At 38.9% G+C, this 15,403-nt stretch overlaps 1 protein-coding gene across 4 annotated transcripts in view; it reads left to right on the forward strand.

Moving 5' to 3' along the window:
- Positions 1-325: 325 nt before the first annotated feature.
- The window catches only part of Lrrcc1 (leucine rich repeat and coiled-coil centrosomal protein 1), a 40,302-nt gene continuing 25,224 nt past the window's right edge, over positions 326-15,403 (forward strand). For 2 of the 4 annotated variants that reach the window (XM_048420070.3, XM_048420069.3), the window contains exons 1-10: positions 328-508; positions 4,066-4,271; positions 4,518-4,583; positions 5,267-5,434; positions 7,134-7,309; positions 7,413-7,628; positions 8,811-9,007; positions 10,528-10,675; positions 11,369-11,517; positions 14,887-15,091. In XM_048420070.3, coding sequence (XP_048276027.1) covers positions 420-508; positions 4,066-4,271; positions 4,518-4,583; positions 5,267-5,434; positions 7,134-7,309; positions 7,413-7,628; positions 8,811-9,007; positions 10,528-10,675; positions 11,369-11,517; positions 14,887-15,091 — 1,620 coding nt within the window. In that variant the 5' untranslated portion in view covers positions 328-419. Of the gene's footprint in view, positions 509-4,065; positions 4,272-4,517; positions 4,584-5,266; positions 5,435-7,133; positions 7,310-7,412; positions 7,629-8,810; positions 9,008-10,527; positions 10,676-11,368; positions 11,518-14,886; positions 15,092-15,403 lie in introns of all 4 variants that reach the window. The other 2 variants (XM_048420072.3, XM_048420071.3) reach the window with 2 other exon arrangements.

Consider the following 15,403-nt stretch of genomic DNA (forward strand, 5'->3'; position numbering starts at 1 on the left):
AAGGAACTATAGAAATATTTAACGAATTACCAGAAGAGGCGGTGACCAAAAGGGGAAACGGTACTGTTTGTAAGATCATATCACAAAGTATAAAACCAGAATGCCGAGAAAAAGCCGTCATAAGACGGAAGACTATAAGCAGAGCCTCTGCAGGGACCTAGAAAGGAACCACTTATTCCCAAACCCAGAGCCGCCAACGCTGAGCTTTAAAGGCGGATGCCGTAAAAGTCGAGGCCTCCAGCCAGCCGGAGCGTCCTGCTTTGCGGCAGCGCCAGGCGGGAAAGCGAGGCGGGCGGGCGGTTGAAGAGTCCTCGCCCCGCCCCCGCCCGCTTCCCAGCGTTGCGAAGGAGGCGTGAGCAGACTGGGGCCCAGCGCTGGGCGCCGCTTAACACCCACTCCCCGTCCCCGTCGCCTGCGTCATGGAGGCGGCGGTGGATGCCGAAGTCGAACCTGAGGATGGCGACAGCAGCTGCGCGGACGTGTGCTTCATGGACAAAGGCCTGCAGAGGTAGCTGCGGCCACCCGATGGGACCTCGGGTCGGCTGGCTGAAGTGGTGGCGCTCCTCCCTGTCCTCCCAGCACAGCCCGGGGTCCTCCCTGTCCTCCCAGCACAGCCCGGGGTCCTCCCTGTCCTCCCAGCACAGCCCGGGGTCCTCCCTGTCCTCCCAGTACATCCCGGGGTCCTCTCTGTCCTCCCAGCACAGCCTGGGGTCCTCCCTGTCCTCCCAGCACAGCCTGGGTTTCTCCCTGTCCTCCCAGCACAGCCCGGGGTCCTCCCTGTCCTCCCAGCACAGCCCGGGGTCCTCCCTGTCCTCCCAGCACAGCCCGGGGTCCTCCCTGTCCTCCCAGCACAGCCCGGGGTCCTCCCTGTCCTCCCAGCACAGCCCGGGGTCCTCCCTGTCCTCCCAGCACAGCCCGGGGTCCTCCCTGTCCTCCCAGCACAGCCCGGGGTCCTCCCTGTCCTCCCAGCACAGCCCGGGGTCCTCCCTGTCCTCCCAGCACAGCCCGGGGTCCTCCCTGTCCTCCCAGCACAGCCCGGGGTCCTCCCTGTCCTCCCAACACAGCCCGGGGTCCTCCCTGTCCTCCCAGCACAGCCCGGGGTCCTCCCTGACCTCCCAGCACAGCCCGGGGTCCTCCCTATCCTCCCAGCACAGCCCGGGGTCCTCCCTATCCTCCCAGCACAGCCCGGGGTCCTCCCTATCCTCCCAGCACAGCCCGGGGTCCTCCCTGTCCTCCCAGCACAGCCCGGGGTCCTCCCTATCCTCCCAGCACAGCCCGGGGTCCTCCCTATCCTCCCAGCACAGCCCGGGGTCCTCCCTGTCCTCCCAGCACAGCCTGGGGTCCTCCCTGTCCTCCCAGCACAGCCCGGGGTCCTCCCTGTCCTCCCAGCACAGCCTGGGGTCCTCCCTGCCCTCTCTGCATTCCCTGGGGTTCTTTTGTATCCTCTTCGCAGAGCCTGGGTTTTCTTCCTCTCTCCTCCCATGGAAACTGGGGTTCCTCCTTGAACCCCTACTGAGCTCCAGGCCCCTCAGTCCTATCTTCTCCTCTCCCTTTTCATACCAGCTACCTGTTGCTCTTCCTGTTACCCTTCCCTGGGCCTGAAAAGTGGCAACTGGTCTCGCATCCTGGGCCAGCCACTCAGCAAGCCAGCTCTGTGCCCGGCTTCAGTTCTGACCGGTTTTCAATTTCTTATGCACGAGGCACCATTAGACACACATCCATATATTTGTTGGACGTACCACACAATTCTTCTAGCTGAACCTGTTTCATGGTATCCAGACCATTCAGTGCTTTTGTAAAGATCCTAGACTTTTCCTTTTTATTTTTTTCTTAATTTCTTTTTGTTTATTCAATGGGCCTTTCACGTCATACATTTTGATCGTATTCATTTCTCCATTCCTTCATCGTGTCCCTGCAGCCCCCCAAAATAAAAGAAAACTAAAGAGAAAAAAAAAGGAAAAAACTAAAAATCTCGTCATGGAAGTTGTGTTACATCGTCACCCAGTGAATCTCTTTGTCCATATGTCTTGCTTACAAGTGTTCCTTGCAAAGAGCCATTGGACTGTTTCGAGGCCTTTGGTTTTTACTACACCATCAATGCTGGGTCCTCACTGAGTCTCTTTTTGGATATCCTATTATAGGTATTTCCACTGCAGGAGTCTCCCTGTCTTTGTTGGGGTGCCCTACTCTGTCCATGAACCTTGGCACTTATAATGAAATACAACAGCTTAGTCTTGGCTAAATCTGCAGTTTGTCAGGGAAGAGGATTTTCAAAGGATTGCTTATATTTATATTTAACATTGGTTATCATTTCCAGGATGCTGTCTGTGTGAATGTTATATGCATCATTACTAATGCCCACAGCAATTCTGCAAGGTCGCTTTTCTAATAAGCAATGGATATGGGATTTTCTATTTTATTTTAGATACATTATATAATTTCTGACACTGTGGCCAGTGAGCAATTAAATTCAGCAATATTCATTTCTGATGTGTCAGAAAACAGATGACTATTAAGAGCATATGGTAATTGCACAAGATCTGGCCCTGAATAATTCTGTAAATGATAGAAGCTTGATAACTGGCAAATATGTCAAACAGGCATCTTTAGAAATTGGTGGTTTGAGGTTTGAAAGTGTTTGCTTGCTGCCAGTTAGTTCGTAGGTTCCCTGCAGCTTCATGGTCGCCAGCACGACTGTCACTGTTGCTGTGCTGTTCCTGCTGCATCCATCCAGCACATCTGCTCTGTGCACTGTAGTTCAATGGAACTATTGCTGTGTTCTGCTATGCAAGTTCCACTTATAAGTGGTAATTGAGGGGGTAGAGAGACGGTTTCTGTTTAGAGGAAATGTGTTGTAACTTGCAGTTAGAACAGACAAGAGCCTTCCCACCAGGAAGAGCAATAATTGGTGATTTTCTTAGATATCAACTAAATTCTAGACTAACTAGTTATCACAGACCTTAAAGTAATTAAAGTTAGAAGCTCATGCATATAATCTTGATTTATGTCAGGTCGATTTATGTCTGTTGGTCTGATTAATTGCCATAAACATGCACCAACTGCTTAAGAGTTGTGAAAATTAAATGAGAAAAGGGAACAGCTTTAAAGGCTGCAGTTGCTCATTCTTAACTATGAGAAGAGGAAGGGTCAATTTTCTCTAAGAATGCCACCACCCCTAATAAGTCTACAGATGCTGTGGGATGTCTTTCTGTATATGTGTTGCTTTTATTGGTTAATGAATAAAGCTGTTTTGGCTAAAGACTTAGCAGAGTATGGCCAGATGGGAAATCAGAACAGAGATGGAGAAAGTAAGCAGAGTCAAGGAGATACCATGTAGCTGCCAATGAGAAAGATGCCACAACCACTGGAACCTCTCTGGTAAGCCACAGCATGTGGCGATACACAGGTTAATAGAAATGGATTAATTTAAGATAGTTAGCTAAGAATATGCCTGAGTAATTGGCAAAGCAGTGCTGTAATTGATAAAGTTTCTGTGTGATTATGGTCTGAGTAGTCTCTGTCCATACTCTAGTAGAAGACTACACATCCAAGGATATTTGGGCAGCTCAGTTTGGCCTTGGTTGTGGAAACAAACCAAAATGGACAAAGATGAGTAGGAAAGGAAGAGGGAATGGATTGGGAAGAGGTGAGAGAAAGTAAATATGATTAAAATACATATGTATAAAAACTTGAATGAAGTTCTTAATATATATATATATATACACACACACACACACACACACACAAAAGAAGAAAATCAGAGATACATGCTAGCGTTTAGGAGCCTTTCTACTTACTGACTGTTGAAATCTCCCTTTACTCTATACGACAGTGGCTTTGCATATGCAAGCTGAAAGTACCCAGAGTTCCTCATCTTTCTGTATTTGTATAAATGGACCAAAATGCTAGTATGCGTGGTAAGTAATAAAATATTGCAAGGAAAAAATAGGAAGGACTTTTTTCTAAAGTGAGTAGACAATGTATTCATTATAATCATGCTACTTGATTAATTTTAACTATTTGGTCATGCTTTTAAAATATGTTTTATAACATTTTCTTTTATAGTATATCAGAGTTATCTTTAGATTCATCCCTTCACGCCATCAATCTGCATTGTAATCACATCTCCAAGATCACATCCATTGATCACATTTGGAACCTACGACATTTAGATCTGTCATCTAATCAAATAAGTCAAATTGAAGGACTAAACACACTGACAAAGCTATGCACTTTAAACTTATCCTGCAATTTGATCACAAGAGTAGAAGGTTTGTAAACTATTATATGTGGTATTTTGTGTAAATGAAAATAAAGAAAATTATGTGTATTTGTTTTCTTACAATGAAAGGAATTAATAGAATCATAAACTTTTGAAAATTGACCATAAAACCTACTATGAATTTTTTATTTTCCCATAAAACAGCAGTTGATTTCACTGCTATCAATCTGAAATGGTGCTATGTCTCTTTATTTAAACCTTATAAAAGCTGTGTTATCCTCCCCCTCATTTTTAGGACTTGAAGCACTGGTTAATCTGACTAGACTGAATTTGTCTTACAATAATATAAATGATCTTAGTGGTAAGTAGATGTGCTTATATTTCTATAAGGTTTAAGCTTTACAGTGTGTTAGGACTTAGCTCAGTGTTGAGAAACTCCAAATAATAGTGATGTTTTGACCAAGGGTTTTATCCAAATGATGTACTACTATCAAAAACATTGTTGCTTCCAAAACCATACCCATGTCAAAAGTAGAGATAAAGAAGAGGATGATCAGTAGCAGAAAAAGCTAAAGTGAGGAAAACCTACTTTAGGAGGATGTGCTTAATCTTAAGTAGTTAACCACTGTAGTCACATAGAAAGAGGTAGTTACAGTAAAACCTCCGACAGTGCTGGAAACTTTCTATATCTGGTGCCTTCTTGTGTGGCTGCCAGTAGCCAGGTGTGAATATTGACATGAAATATGACTGGTGGGGCAAGGGACTGAATATTTAATCAAATTTTAATTTAAATAAAAGCAACTAATGACTACTACTACATTGCACAATATAGACATGAAGGATTGCAGGGACTTGTATCTTAAAAATTAAAGTCGTGGTCAGCATGTCTAAGAAGGTTTTGAAATTGTTATCTGCTTTTTATTAAAGGGATATAACTAATAAAATTTCAAAATTCTTAGGATTACCAGTTAGAACTAACAAAATTTCACTAATTCTCATATGCTGGTGTCTTTAAAAACTTTTTTTTTTCTCCCACTGTTGCAGGGTTGATGCCTCTTCATGGACTGAAGTATAAACTTAGATATATTGACCTACATAGTAACTGTATAGATAGTATCCATCACTTACTTCAGTGCACAGTGGGCCTGCACTTCCTAACCAATCTTATTTTAGAGAAAGATGGAGAAGGTAATCCGATCTGTCTTGTACCAGGTAGGTAGTAGTTAATTTACTACGATGCTTTTCTAACACTTAAATGTAAAAGCGTCTATTTCCTGAATTTGGTGTTCATGACCCACTTTCATTTCAGTCTTAAGCTTTGCAGTTTTAGGTTTTTGCTTTTTGTTTGTTTGTTTTAGTATGTTTAGAAAAATATAAAGAATTTATTGGAAAATAACCCTAAATTGCTTCTTTGTTAAAAGTATAGAGAATAAACTGGCTTCCTTCCTTCCTTCCTTCCTTCCTTCCTTCCTTCCTTCCTTCCTTCCTTCCTTTCTTCCTTCCTTCCTTTCTTCTTTCCTTCCTTCCTTCCATCTTTCCTTCCTTCCTTCCTCTCCCCTCCTGAGACAGTATCTTTTTTAGTTCAGGTTGGCTTCAAATTTGATATGTAGTGGAGGGTAACCATGAACCCTCCCTCCACTCTCTAAGTGCTGGGATTGCAGTTATGCACTATATGAATTGATTACATTATTAATTGTGGCTTTTGAAAACTTAAACTTATATGTTCATTTCACAGCACCCGCATGGTGGCCCACCAACCGTTCATAACTTGAATTTCATTTCAATACAGTTTCTTCACCTCTGTGGTCACCAGGAATGCATGTGGTACATGCATACATAAAACCAATACTCAAATGCATAAAATAAATCTTTAAAAAAAGTTCAATCACTGATTTGCTAGATCTCTATCTCTCTTTTGAGGTCTTTCCAACCAATTAATTGAACCTTCTGAGAAATATTTAGTATTGAAATTACTTGAGGGATTAGTGAGATGATGTAGCCTGTCACCATCCTGATGACCTGGAGTTAAGTTCCTAAAACCTACATGGTATAAGAAGAGAAATGACTCTCACAAGCTGTTCCTTGACCTACACATGTTTAAAAATAAAAAGGAGGGAGAGAAAGAGAAAGAAATTGGTTGAGGAATTAGGTAGATGGCTGGCTCAGTGATTAAGAGCACTGGCTACTTTTTGAGAGGATCTGAGTTCAATTCCAGTACCTACATGATGACTCACAACTGTCTGTAACTCCATTTCTGACTTCCTTTAAAGTAGGAACCAGGCACACACATGAACAGACATTCATGCAGCCCAAATGCCTTTACACTTTTAATATTAATAAAAAAAGAAAGTGAAGGAATTACTTGAGTAAAATTTAATGTTTCTGTTGGGTTGCATACCATTGTAATGTTAATTTGGCAGTTTTCTTGTTTAATTCTTAAGAAACGTGAATATTTTTGTCTTAAATAGTTGCTTTTGCATATCCTAATATTACGTGTCATTAAGAAGAAAAGGTGGGATATTTCACTAATATCTCACTATGGAGAATTCCACCACTCCAATTACCATTTTTTTCTTATGATGGTCATATTAATATAAACAAAAGAACTGCTTATCTTCCTTCTCAGAGTAAAATGCTGTTGATTTCATACATTTATAATCTTAAGGTAATTTTTCAGACCAGATGGTTTCAGTGATTTGACTATACCAGGAATAGTGTTTGGTATGGGATGGGGGGGATGCTTTGCCTCTTTTGTATTTACTGATTGCGTGTTGAAGATGCTGAGTACATAATGTTTATTCCTTCATCAGACTGACTTTATTGTTCAGGCATTGTATACCTACTAGCTTGGTTTGTTCTAGAAATAATCTCTTAAAGTATTTATGCTTTGGTTTTGAACTCTGTTTCCAAGGGTACCGAGCAATCATTCTCCAGACTTTGCCACAGCTGAGGATCTTAGATTGCAAGAACATATTTGGTGAGCCAGTAAACTTGGAAGAAATAAACTCATCACGCCTACAGTGCTTCGAAGGACTTTTGGATAACTTAGTTTCATCTGATTCCCCCCTGAATATAAGTGAGGATGAGGTAGAGTATTGGTGGTTTTTCTTAAAAAAAATAAAAAGATACCTTCAAGTGTTAATGGATCAGAATATGAATTTCAAGGGTCGGGTTTGTTTCTGTGCCATAGGTCGTTGACAGTATGGTGGTGCCAATGGCAGCACCACCCATGGACGTATTACCTCCTTTGGAGCAGTTCACCAGCACACCAGAAGATAATGTTTTGACCTCGCTCTTATCTGTGTGTCCATCTTCTGAACCAGAAAAAATTAATCATGAAAACGATTTTCAGAATGAAATGAAACTTCAGAAATTAGATGATCAAATCTTACAGCTTCTCAATGAAGTAATTTTATTTTTATTTTTCTGACGGCTAATATGTTTATTAAAGAAAAGGTAGTTAAGAAAGTATGAAGTAGAAATTATACCTAAGTTGACCAACCAAAAACATCATATTGACTATATCTCTATTTTTGTTTTCTTTACAGATACAGGATTACATATAGTGACAGTGGTAGAAAACTGTGGAATATGTTTTTTTTTCACTCATTTTCTTTGTTGCCTTCCTTCATGAGTATCAGTACTTGTATTGCTGTAGCATCAGTTAATAGATGTTTGGCTATGATATATGATTATGAGCTTTATAGTCAAGTTTTGATTTCTCTTTGGTGTGTACCTACATGTTGCTTATCCCTATCTTACCTTTTGGGTAGGAGATGCTGGAACATTCTGTGTCCCTAATAGCGGTTGATCAGAGTTCTAGTTTCCCTTCCTTGGTTTACTTTATTTGAGGTCCTAACTCTGTAACCCAGACTGACCTCGATGTCTTACCTCTGCTTCTGGAGCTCTGGGATTACAAGCATATACCATCGTACCTTGCTCTCAAGTGCCTTTTTCATTGTAAATCTTCCTTTTAGCTCTTTTGGAATATATCCTGGACACTGAATGTTATGTGTCTTAGATTCTGTTGGAGTCTTCTAAAAAATGTTGGCATTCTTGTATTTAGCATTAATTTGATTTAACTTAAACTCTAATTTTGTCTAAAAAAAACGTATCAAGTATCAGTTCATATTTCATTTGTTTTTAGAAATTGCCTTTTATTTCCTCTAGTTTTTAACTCAAAAGTCTTTACTTTTTATATTTGGCTATTATAGTTTCTCCGTAGAAAACTGATAGTCTCAAATTGAAACATTGTCTTTTCTGGTCCATTTTGCAAGTATCAGCTGCCATGTAGACTAGTCTTACCTTTTTATCACTTTGATGTCTTTAGTTTTAACTTCTATTTTTGTTTTGTTTCTTTTTCATTTTCCCAGAGTTTATAATTGTCTGTAACAGATTTGAGCTGCTGAAAGCTCTTTTTTTCTTTCTGGGCCAGAACTGAATTTCTTGCCTTCAGATTCAAAGATACAATTTATAAATCTTTAGTCTTATAAAATGTCTTAATATTTAAGAAGGCTCTAAATTTTAATTATACTGAGCAGAACTTTTAACAGGCTTTATATCTTTGTTTCTTTTTTTATGTTCTTAGACTTCTAATTCTTTAATAGATAATGTTCCCGAGAAAGACCTCGGACCAAAAAGAGACACAGACATGACTTCTGAAAGTGACTATGGGAACAGAAAAGAGTACAGTCGAAGAATTCCTAGAAGAGCAAAAATCCCATACTATGCCAGAACTATTCAAACTATTAAGCATCACAATAAAAACAACGGTGCATTCGTAAGGTACATGCTTGGTCTTAAAGAGCAAATGAGGTGACGAAGGCTGGAGTAGCTGACTGACGTCTTACTGTCTCACGATGATAAGCCTGTCAGTTTTATCATCAAATTTTAGGGCATAAACCTAACCCTTGCCCCCAGTACTACAGTGTCTGCATCCATGGATTTAACCCACTACTGAACAAATAAAATCAATCCAAAGAATTACATGTTTACTGACATGAACTATTTACTAGATTTAAAATTAATTGCTTCTGATTGAACATTCACAAACTGTTTTGTGTTATAATTATTTTCTAAATAATGTAGTATAATAAATAGATTATATTAGGTATTATGGCAGATATTGTATTGGATATAAAAATTAGTTATACAACTTGATATATACTCACATATGCATGTTATATATAAAAATGCTATGCCAATGCCATTTTATATAATGGACTTGAGCATTAAGATATTTTGTTATTTGAGGGTGGTTTTGGAACCAATCCCTGCAGAAACTTTAAGAATGGTGTATTCATATAAAAGATTGCTTTCTCTTTGTACTTATCAAATTGAGAAATTAATACAAATACCAAAATGCTACTATATTACTTACAGTGAGAAGAAAGGCTAATACACTTGAGTTCTCCTGACAAGTTTCTACTCTATATGTAGGCTCATCTAGCCGGAAGGCCTATCTAACCAGTACCAACTAAGCAAGGGTCAGAGGCAAATGTAATGATTATGTTTTTGACATGAGGATTTAGAAATTTGATGTCTGTATTTCCATTGCAGGGATATCAACCATGACAGTTATTTTAAAAAGACTACACTTTTTGCCTGCATAATTCTTTTCTTATATGTTTGTTATTTAAATTCTTTATAGTGATCCAATTATAGTATCATGTATAAAACTCACTCAGTCCTCTTAATAGTAAGAATATACTTCTTAATACTACTGATAGAATCTGTTTATTATGCTATACTGTGTCAAGTTTAAACTTTTAAGTACCATAAGGTATTTAAATCATCTTTTCAAATTTAATATTAGATAATCATAGTCTATTTCATCTTGAATATGTTGAAAGACTACACATATAAAATCATAATCTTTTTTAAAATTCTTGACTATAAATAGTGAGTCAACAAAGCACATCCATTGTGAAATTTATGAATTAGCTTGTCCAAGTAACTATTACCTTACTTAATACATTTTTTCTTTAAAAAATTATTTATTGTATAGGTGTGAGTGTTTTACCTGCATGTATGTCTGTAGCGTGTCCTGGTGCCCACTAATGAGCAGAAGAGGGCATCAGATCCCCTGGAACTGGGGTCACAAATTGTTGTACCGTTGTGCCATGTGGGTACTGGAAATTGAACCCAGATCCTCTGGAAGGGGATCTAATGCTCTTAACCACTGACCCATCTCTTCAGCCCCTTACTTGACATGTTTTATAAAAATATTACTTACATATGTAACTAGAGGTGTTTGTATTGGAAAACTGTACTTTGGATTTTTCTCTGCGTTTTATTCTTTGCAGTTGTAATCGCAAAATGAGACAGCCTTACTTTAAAGATTTATATGTAAGATCGTCTTTAGTTAACTGCAATGTTTTAAGAGACTTAGACGAGCAGAAGACTGACATAAATAAAGTAGACAAAAGTGTCTCGGACGACAACACTTACCGGGTATGGTTTAGAAAGTTAAGAAAAACTTAAATATAAAATCCTAGAAAGTTAGCCATGTTTGTGGTTTTATCACTGATGGGAATTGACTTCTTTTATGCTTCCTGATTTCCAGACTTTGTGTAATATTACTGCTTTTACATTTGCTAAAGATGAGATTAGTTGAAATGATGCTCCATTCTTTTGAAGGAGTATCTATTAGGAATTTTCCAGCTCCTTTTTCCCAAAGAAATAGTTTCTAGTTTAAGGGCGATACTGTAGCGTTTCAAATATAAAGATAAATCTCCATGTTTTCTCAAAGAAGTATTCTGTGTAACTTTCCTGTTGGTTGTCCTAAAACCCAGTTTTGGAAAAGCATTCAGAGATGCTTAAAATATTTTAAAAATTCAAGACTTGCTGATTGTATTAGATAACTTGCTCTCATTTTATATGTTGGAGTACTGGTTATTCTACTATGCTCTGTAAAAAAAAAATGTTCTAATAGTTGGATTGCCTTCTATAACTGTCATGACCCTAGCAACTAACTATTCATTGTTACGATTGTGTACCCTGTGCTATTCTGTGTGCTTTGAGTTCATTAACTCTCACCGTAGCTTTTTACAGCAGGTACTCTTATTATAAAATAAATGAAAAGACTGAGGCAGTGAGAAGTTAAGTAACTTTTCAAATTCATGAAGCGTTGCTGTTTTTTTTTAGTCCCTCTTGGAACAGTTAGACCAAGAGAGAGAGATGAGGTGGAAAGCTGAGCAAGCTGAAAAAAAACTTATGGATTATATTGATGAGCTGCTTAAGCAAGCAAGTGAGAAAAAAGATGTTCACAGCCTGGCTCTCATTACCACAGACAGGTAAGACAAAATATGCCCTTAAGGATATCCCTCAGAGCCTGAAGATTACTAGACTTGGAACCGGGAAAAATTAGGGGGAATGAATACATTTGACTTTCACTTGAGTTTAAGATTTAGTGCATTCTTGTTACATAAATGGGGAATTTTGGGCACATGTAGTTGACCACTTGTACTGGGAAGTGTCAGACAGGTGAGTATTAGACATAAACAATGAGATGAGACTGTGGGGTCGGGTGACTTGCTGGCAAATTTCTCTTTGAGGTTTATGAATCCTAGTCTCTTTTTATATACTAACTTTCTGCTAGCTTTGGTAGTACCACATAGCCCAAGTTTCCTAATTCTTTTCTTATTTTTTCTTGTCTAGTCTGTCTCCTGTTTGTCTGGGGGTTTTTATTTTTACCCCAGTACTTTATTTAATGTTACTCTATCTTATTTCATTATGTGAAAATACATTGATTTCTATAGTTAATTCTGACATGATCCCTTTTCTGAAATAGTTATTAAGTTTCTTTTCTAGAGTTCCTTTCGGGTTTTTGTTTATTTGGTTGGTTGGTTGGTTTTTATTTTTGTTGTGTTTGTTTTTCTTATCTCTACAAAAACACTAGGCCTCCAGACTTGCTATTGGTCATAAGTGGATTGGGAAGTTGCTACTAGTGTTGTGTCTGTAGAATGGATAATTCCTCCTATAAAATCTCTTCTGAAAGCTGGGCAGCAGTGGCACACGCCTTTAATCCCAGCACTCGGGAGGCAGAGGCAGGTGGATTTCTTTGAGTTCGAGGCCAGCCTGGTCTACAAAAGCTAGTTCCATGACAGGCTCCAAAGCCACAGAGAAGCCCTGTCTCAAAAAACAAACAAGCAAAAAAGAACAACAACAAAAAATCTCTTCTGAATATTAAATCGAGGTACACTGTTTCCAACCTGATCCCTAATTAATTTTAGACATTTGGTTTTATAATACTGATACTTAAAAAACAAACTCCTGTCCTACCTGCTTGTTTTGTGTGTTGTACCTGTGTGATAGGAAAAAAGAAACCACCTTACACATCTACAGTGAGAAACTTTGTAGCTGCACATTTTGACACTTACGTGAGTACTTCTGTCAGTTTCCTGCCTTACTTGTGTTTGCGGGATCACTGTACTGAATATATGGAAGAGAACCTACCAGGGGCCTAGAGTTCCAGCCTCAGCACCCCTCATGGCTCAGAATGGATGTTTAAGGCAAGCAAAAAATCTGAGGGTTAAAAAAAAATAAAATTAACTCAAGTACATTACTGCTACATGTTCTGTATTCCTTTGCATGAAGAAGCAACAAGAAGAAAAAGAAGAAAGGGTGGTCTTCAGGAGGTTTCTGTAGTTGGGAAATTCTATAGGCAAGGGCAATGATAATATGTATATCAAAATCACAAAAAGGGCAGGTAGATCCTGATAAGTCAGTAATACTCCCCAGGTGACACCGCGTAGGAAAGAACCAGCATCCAAGGGGAAAGACCTGACATTCCAAAGCATTAGACAAAGTTACTAAACATCCCTGAACCTGGACCTCACCCACACCCAGACCTGTCTGTCTGGTAAGGCTGGGGCATACTACCTTCCTGAACAGTGCCTGTCTTCTATAGAAATTTCTATGTGATCTGTTAGCAAGCAGTTTTGTGGAATTGACACTGTGTAAATTTGACTGTTAGAACAAAGAATGAATGTTGTCTTTCTAAAACCTCATGGTGTGGGGAATGGAAAGGTCATTCTGTTGCCTGTATGGTGCTGAAATATTTTTGGGTGAATACTGTTTTTGAAAGGAGAACCACCATGATTTCACAAGATTTTAGAGAATTGGCAGCAGCTTATCCAAAAGACAAGTGCCCACCAGGCTCTGCAAAACAGATGCCCCATAAGTTGTACTCTTGCGGGTCTACCTTTATGAACCTGTCAGCTGTACATTTACTGCGTAATACTTGTGGCCTCCGATAAAAATCCCAGTCAGGAAATGAGTGAATGGCATAGGAAAGGGAATAAGGCTCAGATATCTTCAAGAAAAGAGCCCTGTTACATGACAGGTTTATAGAGATCCAGAATGAGTCACAGGGATACTATAGAGGACAGGATTCCTCTTCAAAATAAAACCAAGCTGTTTTAGGGGTTGTTTTATTGCATTTTATTTCCTTTGCATTATAGTTGAAATTCCTTTTAGTGTTGACAATTTTTTTGTTTGGTTTGGCTTGGCTTGGTTGTGTTGTATTGAGTTTTTGAGGCAGCATGTCACTACATAGCTCTGGCTGGACTGGAGATCACTAAGTAGAGTAGTCTGACCTTGAACTCAAAAGAGCTTTCTTTACCTGTCTCTGCCTCCCAGGCACGTGGAATACAGGTGTGGACCTCCAGGCCTGGTGGGGCATACTTTGTCTCTTGTTTGGGGCTATATGTGAATATTTTTTGTTTTATTTCATAATATAGGTATTAATTAAATACACTTAAGAAGCTAATCTCAACTGCTCACCAGATTTCATTGAATTTGGGATGTTTGGAACACACTTCCTTTCTAGCTCTATCCAATCTCTCGTTTGTACCTGATGTCAATGGTCCATGTTCTTTGCTCTCTAGAGAAGACAGTCTCAGTTGTTCTGACTCCGCTTTTATCTACACCCATGTTTGTTTGGTATCTTGAGATTAATGCCTCACAGCTCTTGATGTTCTTGTGTGTACCTCGTATCCATCACCTAGTCTGAAGACTAGGGGTCATACTATGAGTAATGTTATGTCAACAACGTGAATCTCATTATTATAGTATCTTTATTCTTCCAACCTCCTTGGACAATAGACTTGTTGGTCTAATGAGTTAGCAGAAGTGCCTTTCCTATGTTTTGTGTGTTTTCAGGTCGGCCCATCCTGAGAAAGGAGCATCTTGCTTCTTACTCTGTATTCTTTACTTAGTAAATGGTGTGCCATTAATATTCTGTCAGCTACCAAAACTAGAAATAATTGTTCTACCACCTTTTTCTAAAAGCCAAATGGTATTAATATCTTCTTGATTCTGAATCTTAAATTATTTATCTCCTCTGATACTGATCTCCCTTGAGGGCGGTGACTATACCTTATTTATACTGAATGCTTTTAAAAACTTCACATCTAGCCCAGAATTGAAACACATTAGGGGTAAAGTATTGCTGTGATAATAATAATAATAGTTTATCCAAGTTTCTTTAATTTATGACCAATGTTTTTCTGTTACAGCAAAACATTAGTTTCAGAGTCAGGACAAATGCATATATTATTTCAGATACTGATCACTATTTTAAGCCTTAACATTTTTTTACAATTTTCATTATTTTTGTACATATAACATTCTTACGATTGCATATATAATTTATGCTTTAGGCTAAAGGATGTTATTTTTAAGGAGAGACATTCCAAGGCTCAACTTGAAATTATAGTTCACAGACTTCAAAATGAAGTTAAAAAGCTAACTATTGAACTAATGAAAGCACAATATCAACAGGAAGATCACATCAAACACTTGAGAACCCTGGAAAAGGCATTGGAAAAAATGGAGAAGCAGAAAGCACAGCAGCAGCAGGCACAGGTATCTGAATGAATCTATGATGTGGGTTCATGGCTTCCTCCCCGAACCTAATTGAATAGTATAGTAAACTCAAAAGATACTAGGCTCTATGCAGAAATTAAGTCACTGTTGTTTTTAATATAGCATTCATATAGCCTGCGGATTATCTCTTTATTCTACCAATACATAAAGCATTTGTAAGAATTGTCAGAAATATTGCAGGTAGGTAGGCTCATATTTTTGAGAGATAGCTTTCAAATCTATAAGGTACTTGAAAGAGTTTTCACTTTCATGCTTTTGCCATGGAATCTGTCAAAACATGTGATGCAAATC

The sequence above is a fragment of the Myodes glareolus genome, chromosome 16, assembly GCF_982192425.1.
Source record: "Myodes glareolus chromosome 16, mMyoGla1.1, whole genome shotgun sequence".
NCBI classification, from domain to species: Eukaryota; Metazoa; Chordata; class Mammalia; order Rodentia; family Cricetidae; genus Myodes; species Myodes glareolus.